This window comes from Mytilus edulis, chromosome 3, assembly GCF_963676685.1.
Source record: "Mytilus edulis chromosome 3, xbMytEdul2.2, whole genome shotgun sequence".
Taxonomy (NCBI): domain Eukaryota; kingdom Metazoa; phylum Mollusca; class Bivalvia; order Mytilida; family Mytilidae; genus Mytilus; species Mytilus edulis.
In genome coordinates, this window is record NC_092346.1 from 106,287,297 (window position 1) to 106,304,434 (window position 17,138).

Consider the following 17,138-nt stretch of genomic DNA (forward strand, 5'->3'; position numbering starts at 1 on the left):
TGTTCATTTTTTTGTCATTTGTTACAATTTCAAATATGACGTCACTTGGCGTTGAGGTTTTGACTTATTCAGATGTGTCTATTTTTTGTGTTGCATTTTGTCGGGTTGTGTAAAGTATTTCGGTTGTTTCTTGTAATTAGTTAATACTTCAGTTTAATCATGTAAATCTTTTCTATAGTCATTTTATAAAATTTACTGTTTGCAAAAGTATAAATTATTCTAAATAATAGGGATGTTCTGGTACCTAACAGAAAACCCTGGCCGTTTTTGGCACAACTTTTTTGAACTTTTGGTCCTCGATGCTGTTCAACTTTGTACTTGTTTCGTCTTTCAAACTTTTGTATCTGGGCGTCACCAGTAAGTCTTGTGTGGACAAAATGCACTACTGGCGAATTAAATTTTAAACCTGTTGCCTTTGTTAGCTATTATTCGCGTGTTTCTTTGTCAATTGTGTTATCCTATTTATTTGTATTGTAGTCCTGTAATGTTGTGTTGTCATTTTAATGTTATACTTCACGTGGCCATAAAAGAGGGAGGTTTAGCATGCCACAAAACCAGGTTCAACCCACTATTTTTTTTCTTTCAAAAATGTCCTGTACCAAGTCAGGTCATTGTTATATTATAGTTCGTTTCTATGTGTGTTACATTTTAACGTTGTGTTTCTTTTGTGTCGTTTGTTTCCTCTTATATTTGAGTGTGAATTCACATTATTATAAGAGGTGTAATGGTACTTTTCTATCCCAAATTCATGTATTTAGTTTTGATGTTATATTTGTTATTTGCATCGGATTTCGTCTTATGCTTAGTTTGTTTCTGTGTGTGTTACATTTTAATGTTGTGTCGTCATTTTCTTGTATTTAATGCGTTTCCCTGGTTTATTTTGCTCAGTCTTCCGTTTTCTATGTTGATTTTAAATACTATTGTTTCTCATTTGGACTTAAAGTTTTTTCCCATTGTATTGTGAGTTATTTTTTTGACTACCTAGTTTGAATGTCACATAGGAATCTTTTGCCTCTCACTTTTGTGAACTAAAATTTCATTATAAGTTAGTCTTAATGACAGACCTTTTGATTGTTTCTGTTAAATTCATTCACATTGACACCTTAAAAAGCTTGGTACATATTGTTAAAGGCTGTATGTGCCACTTTAAATGTCTTTTGATTGTTGTTGTTGGGTTTGTTTTCTTATTGATATACATCCCAAATCTCCTTTTATTCATAGACAGACAGACAGAGTGCTATCTTTAAACTGGAAAACCAGGAAATATTTTTGCACAGGGTTATGAAATAAATATACACTAATTCGACAAGTATGAATACCAATAAAATATCCTAAGTAAGAGAGGCTAATGGTTAGTTACTTTTCATCAGAATGGCTGGCGTGAAAGGTAAAAACGACTACAACAAGACATGTATGGTCAGTATGTTTATTATCATCAGAATGGCTGGCGTGAAAGACTACAACAAGACATGTATGGTCAGTATGTTTATTATCATCAGAAATGGTGTGAAAGACACTGTAATAATCTAATGTAACAAGTGAAGAAATTTAACTTCATTAATGTAACAACTTAATTTGTGCATACATTAAATGGTTACAAATAGTGTTCTGATAGGTTAACTTGTCTAATTAACCATCAGTAATACTTTAACAATTCATGCCCTCATCGACATATAAGTTGACTTAAACGTCAATTGTACATAATGTGTACAGGTTATTTATAATAACCAAACATTTCATTTAACAATAAATGTTAAAACATAACAAGTGCATTAAATGCATTTACATGCTACAAAAAGATTAAACAAATATTCTGACTAAAATATGTCAATCTTTGGACAGAGGTTATAACCTCCTTGTCTAGGTTTTGATTAATCAACAACCAATTCAACTAATGGTTTCACTAGTTGTTTATCATTGCACATTATTGTATAAAATGTTTCATAAAACTGTAACAATAAGTAAATGTTTTACAACATAATAACACACAGGATAAAGGTTTACAAAACTATTATCCAAAAATATTTATTGTTCACAACAAAAAACCTTTGCTTTTTTTATGAATTCAAAAATACTTATGACTCCATGCTAAAACTATTTTAGGTAGCATAGTATTCAAAAGTAGACAGAAAATTATCATTACAAATATATGCATAAAACCCAATTCTTCAAAAATCATTTAAGTTTATTCAATTTGGTTTAGCAATAGCACCTCTTATAATCTCTATATCCATTTTTCTGTGGATCAAAAATTTAATCTGACTACTAGTCTTATTAAAAAGGAATCATAAATCCTTTATACTCACAAAAATATGTGTATTATGCTCAATCCTACAAACAAACAACACAAAATGAGGTAGGAATTACTGTGGTGGTTTTCCATAAATAGGAGTAAATATAACCACATACGATATAATCACTGTTGAGAACAAGTTCCTCAGCAGGTAAATTATAACATTGGCTTAAGACTTTTGTCTAAAATTAAAACCAATTATTGACTTCAACATAAGAAGTACAATTATCTGAGTCTATAGAACTCAGATCTAATAAATGACCATTCTCTATATTGACAATGGCACATCTACATGTAATACATACTTAGTATGTTACATTTATTACAATGTACAGACACACTATAGATAGGGAATGACGACCAAAAATCATTGGAACTTACAACATGAATAAGTTTTTACAAAATGGTTAAGTTATTTCACAAAGATTGAAGTCAAGTTAAGGAGACAAGTTTTGCTTTCTAAACAACTTTGTCAGATTATTCAATAAAATTCAATTATTGCCACATCATTATTGAAGACCATTTAAATATGAGTAGTGCCATCTTATCCTGCCTAAAGCAAAAATCAAGTATTGTTACCCTGCCTATAGCAAACATCAAAAGATGTTACCCTGCCTAAAGCAAACATCAATCAATGTTAACTTACACACAAATATTTCTGATGTAGCTAATTCACTGTTGTTAGAAATTCAAAGTAAACAACAACAACCCATTATAAGCTATTTACATTATTAAACATATTGGTTTTGTTATTTTTCTGCTAATTGGACCTTGCACATCCAAGAGCTTAAATCAAAATTATATTCTGTCTACACACTAAGCATGCATGAAAAATAACTGGAATAAACAAAGACAGATAGGTGTTACAAATTCTACAGTAAGCAATTCAAAACCATGATCTAAAGGTTAACATTTAAGATCAAAGGAAAGTTAGCCATGAAAAACCATGATCTACAGACTGACAACAAGAAAGATTCAAGGGAAGTAAGCCATGAAAAACCCTGATTTACAAGCTGACAACAAAGACAAAGTTCTTACCATACAACTATCTACCATGTAGGCTTTACAAAAATCATTGAAGAGGAGATTAAATGACTAATTTTGGTTTCTAATTTAAGTTCTGAAGACATTAAAAGTAACTTTGCTACCATGAAATAAGTACTCATATCTTATGCAGACAAAATTCCCAACTCTGGAATATCAGTATATATCAACAAATGTAAATTCTCAAGATTTTATTTGTATTGTAGTATTGAAGCTATGTTTATCTTTGTATTTTCGAAATGAAAAGTAAAATACTGCTAATACTTGCTTTCCTTATAAATTCTGACAAACATATAGAATTTAGCATGTTTGGTCAGAATAAATATTATTACATTTGTCTGAAAAGCATAGAAAGTTTTCTACCTTGTTATTTACCCTTCAATAAACCGTTACCATCACTACCAAACAAAAACAATAAGGAAAAGTCATAAAATCAAATGATCTAAATGCACAAAATACTGATTAAGCTTTAGCAAAACATATATGCTATAATCTGCTCAAAAAGGAGAATGTATGACTGACCATCAGATTGGCCATAATATTTCCATCATTTGCTGAACTTATGTTAAATATATATACTTAAATAAAACATGACAATTTTGATTTCCTTTTCACAAGTTATACGACATCATTACCACAGTAACGGTACATTAGGTTGTTATAATTTTCTTATAAAGCATAAACAACTTAAATGATTATTTGAAACAAAAGCTTTTCAGTGAAAAACCAAGAAAGCATTCATAGTTATAAATATTTTCATTCATCTGAAATATATATGAACATAGCCATAGTATTTCACTTTAAAGAAAATTGTAGGTTACTAAACATGTTATAACTTGTACGTATTGGTGTAACCCATCATCTGTATTTTTTTTAATAATATTCTCTTAATAATACAATATGACTTTAAAAAGGTAGTTAAATAAAAGTGAATACAATTTCCGATATATGCCATTAGGATAAATATCTACATTATAAAACATTTATAGTATGTACATAATTAAAACTGATAACAGATCTTTTAATTTACATATTATCATTTTTTTCTATCAAACAGAAAACGGAACTGCTTATCAAAAATAAATCTGACATCAAATATCATCAAAAAAATGAAAATTTATCAAATTCTAGACTGTTGAGACTTATTCAAACATTCTTCTATGTATTACAAAGGTTTTCATTCTCAGAATCTAAAAAATCAAATGTACCAATAAACACAAATTTTGTGTTGTCATGGATAATTGTGAAATCTAAAACAAAATATTAAGCCTCAATTGTAAGGTATCTCCTTGACTGTGTTTTATGATTATGTTGTTTTATGGTGGTATTATGTCCACGACTGTTGTTCTATAATGTTATATCTGGACTGTTGGTGACTGTTGTTCTATAATGTTATATCTGGACTGTTGGTAGTATTAGCTACTGAGAGCTTGATGTAATGTTTGTTGCTGTTCTGCAGACAAAAGGGGGATACAGGCCTGGAATACTGCTGGATTTTGCTGCAAAATAATGTTGTGCCATTAATGAAAGAACAATTATTTTACTGTAACACAAATATTTGTTGTAGTATTGTTAATTCAATTTATTGGGAGGTTTTTATTTAAGCGAATAGTGCGACAGGTTGAGTATTGTAATGATTAGAACTAGCATTGTGATATCTTATGTATATATCTGTAAACAGCGTTTATTTAAATCACAATAATTAATCTTTAATTTTTGTTCATTCTTCATAATTGGAAATAATAAATGCACACATTAAATTCTGAATTAGCAGTATATATTTTTTCGGCTATTTGTATTTATCGGTTAACAAAACTCACCTCTACTTGTCTGACTATATTAAACATTCTTGTGTAAACATTGGACTCACCTCTACTTGTCTGACTATATTGAGCATTCTTGTGTAATAACATTGGACTCACCTCTACTTGTCTGACTATATTAAGCATTCTTGTGTAAACATTGGACTCATCTCTACTTGTCTGACTATATTAAGCATTCTTGTGTAAACATTGTACTCACCTCTACTTGTCTGACTATATTAAGCATCCTTGTGTAAACATTGGACTCACCTCTACTTGTCTGACTATATTAAGCATTCTTGTGTAAACATTGGACTCACCTCTACTTGTCAGACTATATTAAGCATCCTTGTGTAAACATTGGACTCATCTCTACTTGTCTGACTATATTAAGCATTCTTGTGTAAACATTGGACTCACCTCTACTTGTCTGACTATATTAAGCATTCTTGTGTAAACATTTGACTCATCTCTACTTGTCTGACTATATTAAGCATCCTTGTGTAAACATTGGACTCACCTCTACTTGTCTGACTATATTAAGCATTCTTGTGTAAACATTGGACTCACCTCTACTTGTCTGACTATATTAAGCATTCTTGTGTAAACATTGGACTCACCTCTACTTGTCTGACTATATTAAGCATTCTTGTGTAAACATTTGACTCATCTCTACTTGTCTGACTATATTAAGCATCCTTGTGTAAACATTGGACTCACCTCTACTTGTCTGACTATATTAAGCATTCTTGTGTAAACATTGGACTCATCTCTACTTGTCTGACTATATTAAGCATTCTTGTGTAAACATTGGACTCACCTCTACTTGTCTGACTATATTAAGCATTCTTGTGTAAACATTGTACTCACCTCTACTTGTCTGACTATATTAAGCATTTTTGTGTAAACATTGGACTCATCTCTACTTGTCTGACTATATTGAGCATTCTTGTGTAAACATTGTACTCACCTCTACTTGTCTGACTATATTAAGCATCCTTGTGTAAACATTGTACTCACCTCTACTTGTCTGACTATATTGAGCATTCTTGTGTAAACGTTTGACTCACCTCTACTTGTCTGACTATATTAAGCATTCTTGTGTAAACATTGGACTCACCTCTACTTGTCTGACTATATTAAGCATTATTGTGTAAACATTTGACTCACCTCTACTTGTCTAACTATATTGAGCATTCTTGTGTAAACATTGGACTCACCTCTACTTGTCTGACTATATTGAGCATTATTGTGTAAACATTTGACTCACCTCTACTTGTCTAACTATATTGAGCATTCTTGTGTAAACGTTTGACTCACCTCTACTTGTCTGACTATATTAAGCATTCTTGTGTAAACGTTTGACTCACCTCTACTTGCCTGACTATATTAAGCATTCTTGTGTAAACATTGGACTCACCTCTACTTGTCTGACTATATTAAGCATTCTTGTGTAAACATTGTACTCACCTCTACTTGTCTGACTATATTAAGCATTCTTGTGTAAACATTTGACTCACCTCTACTTGTCTGACTATATTAAGCATTCTTGTGTAAACATTTGACTCTGATGACACTGCCTCCTTTGTAAATGCTTCAGCCACAATACATACAATCTGTGGCAGGTTTACGTGGTTCTCTCCCAGTATCAATGGATGATTACTAAAATTATCATATAACAGTAATTCATGAAGTTTAAAAAGTTTTTCTATATAGGTATAGGAAGATGTGGTAGGAGTGCCAATGAGACAACTCTGCATCTAAATAACAATTTATAAAGTAAACCATTATAGGTCAAGGAACAGCCTTCAACACAGAGCCTTGGCTCACACCCAACAACAAGCTATAAAGAGCCCAATTCTTAGCTGATCTCTTTCAATTGATGTTTCCTATTTTACCAGAAATGTGTACTGTAACTTACAACAGACTCTGATGAATGGCACCTTAATATATTTATCAGATTATACAGAGATTTCAAACCACATAAAAAGAAAATGTCTGACCTATCATAAAATAGCATCCAATATTTATATTCTGTATTATGAATCTAACATTTCTATCCAATCTTAAATTTGATCATTTCTATCCAATATTATAAATCTTATATTTGATCATTTCTATTCTATACTTTATAACTATTCAACTTACATTTCAATAAGGTCACAGAGATAGTTGTATACTGGTTCTGCTTCATCTTCATCTTCCCAGACAGGTAACCAGGAGAGCCACATGGGTAAAACATCATTAACATTAATCTGACTATTGTTATGTTGACAAATCTTAGCTATGGCCGAGATAGCATTTTCTGTTGGGTTGGCATTCTCAGGGGACCGTGATTCAGGGTCCTGAATCATCTTTACCAACAGTGGCAAGGCCTCTACAAATACAATTACCTATGTAACTTGACTCAGGTTTATGAGGCAAAAACAATTATACATATAAGGTTAAGGTTACATCATTAAAACAATTATACATATAAGGTTACATCATTAAAACAATTATACATATCAGGGGAAAAAATTAACGGTCGCCCAGTCGCCAATGGCGACCAGAAATTGACCTGGGCGATCTTTTTATTCAGTTGTGGTAGCCCAGGTGGCGAATGAAAAAAAAGTACTCTAGTGACGAGTAAAATCTACTCGTTGACAAATCAAAGTCGACACTCTCACTGGTACCCCTTGATCACAAACTGAACCGTAGATACGTCATCAAAATTTTATCGGGAACCAGTTGTTCAAATTCGGAAATCGTGCCGATATCGGTTTGCGTTTACAGTTTACATATCCGGATCCATATTTGAAGTAAACAAAAATGTGGAAACATATTCCTGGGGTTAAAGAACCCGAAGTCGCGAAAAGAAAATTGGACAAGGATTATCAAAAGGAATATGATTCTAAGAAAAGGGCTATTCAAATTTTCAAGAGATTAAAAATTATGTCTGTTCTGTTGTAATGTTTGATGTAGCTAATTCAAGTTAATAAAATCATACTGACATTGAATTCTTTACTTGTCTTAACAAGATATTTGTACACTTGGCATGAAGATTTACATTTGTAAATGATTTTTTTTTTATCAAATTTGATTGAAGTCAACTACAAAAACAAGAACAAAATTACATTTTCCCATGCATCCAAATCATCTCCAGGTATGCTCAGAATGCAGGATTTTGAGTCTTAGAATTCAAAATTTTCTTGGGGGGGCATGCACCCAAACCCCCCTAGGTGGGCTTCACCGGTGATAGTGGGCTATTAACTTTTTGTCTGGGCTAATAGATTTTCAAGTCTAGTAGCCCAGCTGGCTACTAATCTAAAAAGTTAATTTTGACCCCTGCATATAAGGTTAAGGTTACATCATTAATTTGGGTAGGTAGGTTGATGTTTCCATTTAAATTCATTTACTCATTTTATTTTTGTAAAATAATTTGTGTTTGAGTTCTCCATTGGCCAAGTTTTCTAGTATATTTAATTATTTCCTTTGGAGATTGGTTGGGGAAAAATGGTGACGAAGTGATTATTTCACCACACAAGTCACAAGTTTCTTAAAACAGCAGTCATATTCAAGAGTTCAGTTAATTTTTCAATTTACAATTGTGGTGACTTCAGACTGAAGTTGATTCCAATTAATACTTACACCTATGAGTGTAATTGTTTGAAAATCATGACAGTTGACAAACATACCCACTCTTACTTGCTTAAGAACGAATTCTAGTAAATGAATGAAAAAAAAGTGTGAGAATCAACTTTGATATATCAATACACATCTTGACCAAATAACTTTTAAAAATTACAATTTTATTCAATGACACACCAGCATAAGATGCTAATAAAATACTTTCAAAATTCTTATCAACTAAGCAGATTGATGTATGTTACATTTTCACAATAATTCATATATAGTAAAAGATTACAAATTTTGATTAACAATTGTATACCTAATGTAAAAGGGTTGTTTGACCTATCTTTTTTTCATTTAAGGACAAACAAAAGTCAAACTTCCTGACAGTTGATGATTAGAATGGTGCATTAAGTTCCTGCAAGTCATAGAAACACAAAATTAATTTCATGACAGGACTTCAACTTACAACTTAGAAACCTCAAAAAAAAAAACAGATTGATCGCATAGATCCAGCATGGCTCAACCAAAAACAGTTTTTGGCAAGTGAAATTGTGAAAGGCTAAAACCCTAATTTCAATCAGGTACATCGAAAAAATATTGCCAGCTTGTATAACTTTTAAACACTAGAAATGTTATAGTGCCATAATGAATCCCTGTATTTTACCTGCACATGTTGCAGCATACACTTCTCCTCCAAACTTGGCCATTACACCAATACCATAAGCTGAAGCCTGTCTCAGTTCTGGCTGTTTGTCACTTAGAAAACTCATCATCTGGGCAAGGAAGTACTGGGTGTATTTTACAGAGTGCTGGCAAAACATAAGGAATTAATATAATCAAGTTTTACTAGATTTAAAGATGAGGCCAAATAAAAATATATGTGTGGTTGCAGTAACCCTACCGTCCCTACTTTTTGGCTTAAAAATAGCCTACCCTAAAGATTTTATTGTCATTTTTTCACTAAGCACTATTAAAGTCAGAATGTTGCTCTCATAGACTCAAATGTAAAAAAAAACATAAAATAAAAAAAAATCCCTACCTACCTAACCTAACTTTTTTTCAGATGTAATTGGAACCACACATACTTTTTTATTTGGCCTGAGTGAAATTGAAAAAGTAAAGATATCAAAAAATGGTTAGAATATAAAAAAAACATTGCTTCTTGTATTTATATTTATAATGAGTATATCTTATCAAGATAGAATATATCAAACCCTTAGACTAGTGCAGACCCCCTTTCAAGAGGTAAACTCTTCATTTGAAATCAGACCCCTTATTGTCAGTAACGATACATATATAGACCCTCAAATCTGCACATATGGTCATTTTAGGCATGAAAAATGTTTAAATGAGTGTTTTTCAGTGTGTATTCATGCACAATTACTACTGAGACTGCAGTGTTTGGGGAAAAAGTGGTCTTTTTGAGAATAATTTCAAGCCATTTTTTTTTCAAATTGGGATTTTTTTCCAGGGGAAAATGCCTTTATTCTCCAGTAATTTAAGGCAAACAATATCTCTGACTAGTCAACAAAGCAAGGAACTTTAGGAACCTGGTGATCAGGGGTTCATCTGTAGATGTGGTTCATAAGAGTTATTCGTTTTTTTATGTAGTTTAGGCTGTTGGTTTTTCTGTCACTAGTCATTTTAGACCCTTTATAGATTGCTGTTCTGTGTGAGCCAAGGCTCTGTACTTTCACCTATAATGGTTTTATTTACAAATTGGTGGTCTCTCTGGCACTCATACCACATCTTCTATCTATAAAATGCTGATAAATGATGGCAGTTTAATGTCCGCTGGTGAATAAAATGCATACTCAGCACAAAAACATATTGATACCATATTAATTTGAATCTACTTTGTAATAAACTGACTTGACAACCATACCACAATTTCTTTTTTATAACCTTCCTCTATAAAGGCAAGCAAGCTACAAAGAGACCTCCAAGACAGTGCTTCAGGCTTGCACAAAAAATATTCAACCATAAAAATGGTCTGTATTTTCAGTATCTACTTGGACTAGATGCTATTTCATGGAATGAAAAAGAAGCCTGTATTACTTAATATATATTTTTTTTGAAAGTGGCATCTTTTACAGAAATAAAACATTAAATTGATCTTAAAACAAATATAACTTACTGGTCCACAATGTTCTATAACATCATCCCATATACACAGTCCCCACTGTTTATCTGACCACACTTGATCTGGGCCCTAAAATAAAAATAAATATCTCATCATTTAATTAACACAGCCCCTTTTGTTTATCTTACAAAAGCTGATCTGTCCAAGACACTGAAATACAATAATTATCTTTCTTAAGATTCATTTATAGCAATTGGATTGGCTTATATAGTCCTTATAAATTTCAGAACAAATTTTCCTAAAGTCAATTCAAATTATCTCCCTTTTCCATTTACAATATAAAATACAGAAGAATTTTTTTAATCAATTCTTTTTTCTTGTGAATGTTTTCTGTAATAAAACTAACAAATGGAAGAATTATTGGTGCTGTGAACCAAAAAACAAAATCAGGATAAATTTGTTACACAGTGTGCAATTGTCCTACTTAAAAAGGGGGAATAACTCTAGAAAGGTAAATGACCCACTGCCCAAATTCTGTATGTTCTGGTTCTTAGCATTGTGTATAAGGTTCATAAAGTTTGCAAGAGGAAAACTTGTGTGTTGAATTAAAAATGGGACTTACAGTCAAGGGTAACACTAATGCCCCTTCACCTAGCAGCAGGGGCATAAAAAGACTAAACCAAATGTGCTTCATCTGAAGTATGTATTCGATTTTAACAAAAGAAATCTGTGTATTACTGAAAAATATTACACCAGGGTTATCTATATCACATACCAGTCAAAACATTTACTAATTTTTATCATTGGTAAAAGAACATCATTCATAAATATAAATCAATTTGCAGACATCTTATATGTTCAGGTATTTCACATCCAATCTTTTATGGTAATATTTTTCACAAAGCACAAAAATGTCAGCATTCACCCCAAAAGCTAACTAAACCTTTAAACAGACTTATTAAGAAGGGGTATAGTTACTATATTGTTGTCAGGTCATTGAAAATGGGATATTTTGGTACTAATATTGATTTACTCATATATAGGGTCTTTGAACCAGAAAAAAAAAATGTCTATTCTAAATACATTTGTTGGCTTGATATAGGTTTAATATGTTTTCATATATTTTATGATTGATTGATTGTTGGTTGCTTACAGCCAGTGGCAAATATTTCATGCATGTTCAGGACGATATATTTTATGATGGTAATATACTAAAGATGGGTATGATACTAAACCCATAACAGGAGGGTTTGTGCTTGATTTGCATATGATGACAACATAATCTTTTAATCAGTTTAATTGAGGTCTGGATCTAGCAGGTAAGAAGCTGTTTAGGGGATAGCTGAAACACGCCTGTAGGTGTGGGATTTTCTGGCTGTGTTGAAGACCCTTCAGTTGTTATCAATCTATTGTTGGGTTGTTGTCTCTTTTGACACACTTCCCATTTCCATTCTCAATTTCATCATGTCATATTACCAGAAATTAACAATGATTGAAATCTAACATTTCTAATAGACACTTACAATTAACTTAACAAAGAATGGTAGCAGTTGTTCAAACAGGGGCAGGAATTCTTCATGATGAGTACCAAATATAGAATGTAATATGTCTGATACTTTACTCAGTATGTAGGTGTCTGCATCATCCTGGAAAAATAAAGTACAGATAAACAATTCTACATTTAAAGAATTCAAAGGTTAACATATCTCTGCATCAAAAGTAAAATACAACTAAGTGCTAGTACAAAATAATTCTTCTTCAGATATAAATAATATCTATAACAACGGAGAACCCATTAAGCTTAATGAAACAGAGGAAATTTTACTAATTCTTATAAGACTAAATATCTTGCATTCTTATGATTTGTCACCTTGTTGTCTTTTCAACATAATTTAATATACTGTAGTATACACACAATGGTCTCATTAAACATTATTAATATTAAGTGAAAAATCTACGGAAAAGTTACATGCAACATCCACATAAAGTCAACTTTTATAAAGAAAGCTACAGGCATCTTTTATGATTACAAATTGTATTAAAACATGGATTTGTAAAATTATCGAAAAATAAAACATCATTCATTCATTTTTAATGGTGTGAATGAAGTTCAGCATTCTCATTACAGTATAAGGTTGATTCAAACCCGTACTTTTTAATGATCCAGTATGGACTAAAAATGTCATTTTAAAACTATATACAAATTAAGGATACATCTACAAAATAATCACATATTGGAAACTTTAATCGGTTTCTTAAATAAACAAAGGTGAAAAAAAATGTCAAAATAAGTACAATTTGGGTACCCATACATCATACAAAACTCACAAACTTTATTAATCAAAGAGCTGAAAGCTCTGAGGAAAAATTACGCCACTGCCTCTAATATTGGGATATTTTTTATGCAAGTCTTGATTTTCACATACCGTAATAAGTTGAACATTGCAACATGTCTCGTAAGCATATAGTTGATATTCGTATATGAGTGTGTGAAGTGAAGATGACAACTGACTGGTTTTTTTTAATACAAATGAATAGGTCAAGAGTCAAGACTACCTAAATGATCTACAGTATCCAATGACTACTGGCATGTTTTTTTTTTGTACAAATAAATAGGTCAAGACTACCTGAATGATCTACAGTATCCAATGACTACTGTCTGTTTTTTTTTGTACAGATAAATAGGTCAAGAATACTGGAATGATATACAATATCCAATGATTACTAGAGGGACGAAAGATACCAAAGGGACAGTCAAATCTCAAACAAACTGACAACGCCATGGCTAAGAATGAAAAAGACAAAAAACAACAGCACACACGACACAACATAGAAAACTAAAGAATAAACAACACGAACCCCACCAAAAAACTAGGGGTGATCTCAGGTGCTCCGGAAGGGTAAGCAGATCCTGCTCCACATGCGGCACCCGTCGTGTTGCTTATGTGATAACAAATCCGGTAAATAGTCTAATTCGGTAGGTCACATTCAGAAAAGGGAAGGGGATTGTAGTTACGACGTAAGGAACATATCCGATATCATTTGTGATACGGTTATTCCATAACGGTCAACCAACTCGTGATGGCGTCCGTAAAATTTACGAAGGGATGATTTCAACTTCACCATTTGGAACTCTTGGTTTAATAGCTTCTTTGTGAGCAGCAACCCTCTATCAAGAAAATCATGATAGGAAATGCAAGCACGGGAATATCGTATCAATTGGGAGATATATACCCCGTATGCAGGTGCTGCTGGAATGTTGCTACTTAGAATTGGAAAGTTCACAATTGGAAAGCTGAAATCATCTCTTTTGTCGTAAAGTTTTGTTTTCAACCGACCCTCATTGTCAATTTCTAGATGTAAGTCAAGATATGAGGCCGACTTAACTGTATCTGTAGTATCCTTTATCTCTAGCTCGATTGGATAGATGCGTTCCACATAGTCACCAAATTTTGAATTATTTAGTGAAAGAACATCATCTATATAGCGAAAAGTAGAGTTAAAGGATAGTGCTAACTTCTTATCTTTCTTCCTAAGAAGTTCCTGCTTCATTTTTTATTTAGCTGTTCTTTTGTACTAATAAATAAGTCAAGAATACTGGAATGATATACAATATCCAATGATTACTAGCTGTTTTGCTTCATTTTTTATTTAGCTGTTCTTTTGTACTAATAAATAAGTCAAGAATACTGGAATGATATACAATATCCAATGCTTACTAGCTGTTCTTTTGTACTAATAAATAGGTCAAGAATACTGGAATGATATACAATATCCAATGATTACTAGCTGTTCTTTTGTACTAATAAATAGGTCAAGACTATTTATATGATCTACAATATCCAATGACTACTGGCTGTTCTTTTGTATGTACTAAATAAAGACTATACCTGAATGATCTAAAGTATTCTAATTAATGCGTTTTTTTTTTCTTGCAATTACATTTTTCTAATTCAAGAATACAGACTACTAGTATCCTTTCAAACCAAATGATTATGAAGAGCCTGTTGTAATAAGCTTTTATACCCCACTAGTCCTATAAACATATGACTTCGCATTCTTATTCAATTTTTAACGTTTTTATACTGACATTTTCATTTTTTTTTTAATTTTTGAATGCGAAGTGTGACACATTGATAGTAAAAAAATAAATTATCAGTAAATAGAAATAGTAAATAATGCTCCTGAGGTCATATGTTATAGGACTAATTACCCACATACTCATTAAATAAGTTACTAGTGACATACACAAATGTAGTTATTTCTGTTACTTGAAGCAAATGCTATTTCTTTAGATTTACACAATATTGTTATACTTGTTTTATTTCACATTGAAGATTAGACAAATAGGGATACTCCTTTGATTTTTTTTATTTCATGTCAGTCAGGTCCCTTTATATGAAACTTGAAACCACATCTCTGCCATATTGATATTTTATAACAACTCTGCCCATGACCCATATAATTTGATATTCATTCTTTAACCATATATTATAGTAAGCTAGTTTTCTTTTATTTTACACTAATCCACAATCTTTCATGTTAAATTTTGTCTCCATTTAAGTTTATGCCATTGAACCATCATGGTATTAAACACAATCCCAAGTAATTATGCTGTTATAGTGGGTCACCATATATTCAACACGGGTGGCATTCCAGTTATTGAAATTTGTGTCAGATTGGATAATGAACTAGACCTTTAGGAATTGATCTCATAATTTAATATGGAGCCATCGTATGCGACCCCTACCCGGTAACAAAAATAAACATGTCAAGCGGCAATATTTATCACCAGAGATTACAAGTCAAAAGAGGATGGATAAGTCTCCAAAATGTTGCCAAACTGGAACTACAACTTGAAGATCTCCAGACAAGGACGAACAAAACGTTCAAGCAAAAGTTAGTATTTATGTACAAAGAAGTTGAGGGGCTGATTCACGCTATTGAACCAGACGAATTCCCCTTAAAAGCATGTCCGAAGAGAACCATAACTGCCGAGATATTCAAAGAATACCACGAAACAATTATTGTGGAAAAGCAAGTAAAGAATAACTCTTACTGTGAGTGTATTGACATTCCGCCAAGTAAAACACCGTACAATATTCAAACTCACTTTAGGGCCTTAATAATATGGTACAAGTCAAATCGGCACCTGGTTAAATCGACATCTAGTCAAATCGGCACTTCTTTAAAGTCAATTAGGCATTCAATAATAAATATAAATAATTCAACCTTTAAAAATGTGAATAAACATGATAAAATGAGGTTAATATTTCTGGCCAACCCCTTCCTTATCTACCTTTTCTTGGATAAATACACAGGCACTTGTTTTCTATCCATGGGAAGATCTACTATCCCTATTTATATGGATAGCCACCTTCCTATGGATAGAAACAAGTGCCTGTGGGTAAATACTGTAAAATTTCTGGACAACACATTGCTTATTTTTACTGTTTTTGCTTAAAATACTGTTAAAATATATATTAAACAAATCTAACATGGATGCCGAATTGACTATATCAAGTGCCGATTTAACCAGGTGCCAATTTCATTTGACTAGATGCCGATTTGACTATACCGGGTGCCGAATTGACCAGGTGCCGATTTAACCAACTGAAGTGCCGATTTGACTAGAATTCCGTAAGACAGTGATCGCGCCGATCAGGACGAACGATCCGACCCCACCAATAAAACCGTTGTATTAAAGCCAGCATCGATATCGACAATTTATGCACATGTCAATGCACATGTCATACAGATACAGTCTGTTACAGACTCTACTGTTGTAACTTTGTAAACAAAAATTGAGTCGATGTCCGGTACTTCGATCTGTCTTATAACCAATAGAAAGTGGACCAACACGGACACATTATATTTTCTTATAAAAAAGGCAGTGGTTTGTATGAAGAAAAGACTTTCAAGTTTTCCCCCGATTAATTTTAGATTTTTAATGTTTTAATAATGTTTTAGTTTTACTTCACATAATCAATAAGGTTATAAAAATAGATTTATGAGTATCTTTACAACATTGGTTGTTACACTTCGATCTTTTTGGTAATAAGAAGGACCGGAGGTATGTAAACTGGTTCCCGGTTGATTACTACACAAAAATCATAATAAAAGCAAATTCCAGTTTAAATGTAAAACAGTAAATACGAAACCAAGAGCGGTAGACGGAGAAATGTAATGGAAAGTAAATACGAACCAAGCCGGTAGTCAGAGAAATGTAATGGAAGTTCAGTTCACTAGTATAGAAACATGCCGCTGAAAGCGTCATTTTTCAATAAAACTGCATGCTGAG

At 32.1% G+C, this 17,138-nt stretch overlaps 1 protein-coding gene across 3 annotated transcripts in view; it reads right to left on the reverse strand.

Moving 5' to 3' along the window:
• Positions 1-1,472: 1,472 nt before the first annotated feature.
• The window catches only part of LOC139518117 (importin-5-like), a 43,082-nt gene continuing 27,416 nt past the window's right edge, over positions 1,473-17,138 (reverse strand). For 2 of the 3 annotated variants that reach the window (XM_071309785.1, XM_071309789.1), the window contains 6 exons: positions 12,361-12,483; positions 10,892-10,966; positions 9,419-9,563; positions 7,288-7,516; positions 6,660-6,801; positions 1,473-4,836 (listed from right to left, as the gene is read on the reverse strand). In XM_071309785.1, coding sequence (XP_071165886.1) covers positions 4,753-4,836; positions 6,660-6,801; positions 7,288-7,516; positions 9,419-9,563; positions 10,892-10,966; positions 12,361-12,483 — 798 coding nt within the window. In that variant the 3' untranslated portion in view covers positions 1,473-4,752. The remainder of the gene's footprint in view (positions 4,837-6,659; positions 6,802-7,287; positions 7,517-9,418; positions 9,564-10,891; positions 10,967-12,360; positions 12,484-17,138) is intronic. The other variant, XM_071309788.1, reaches the window with a different exon arrangement.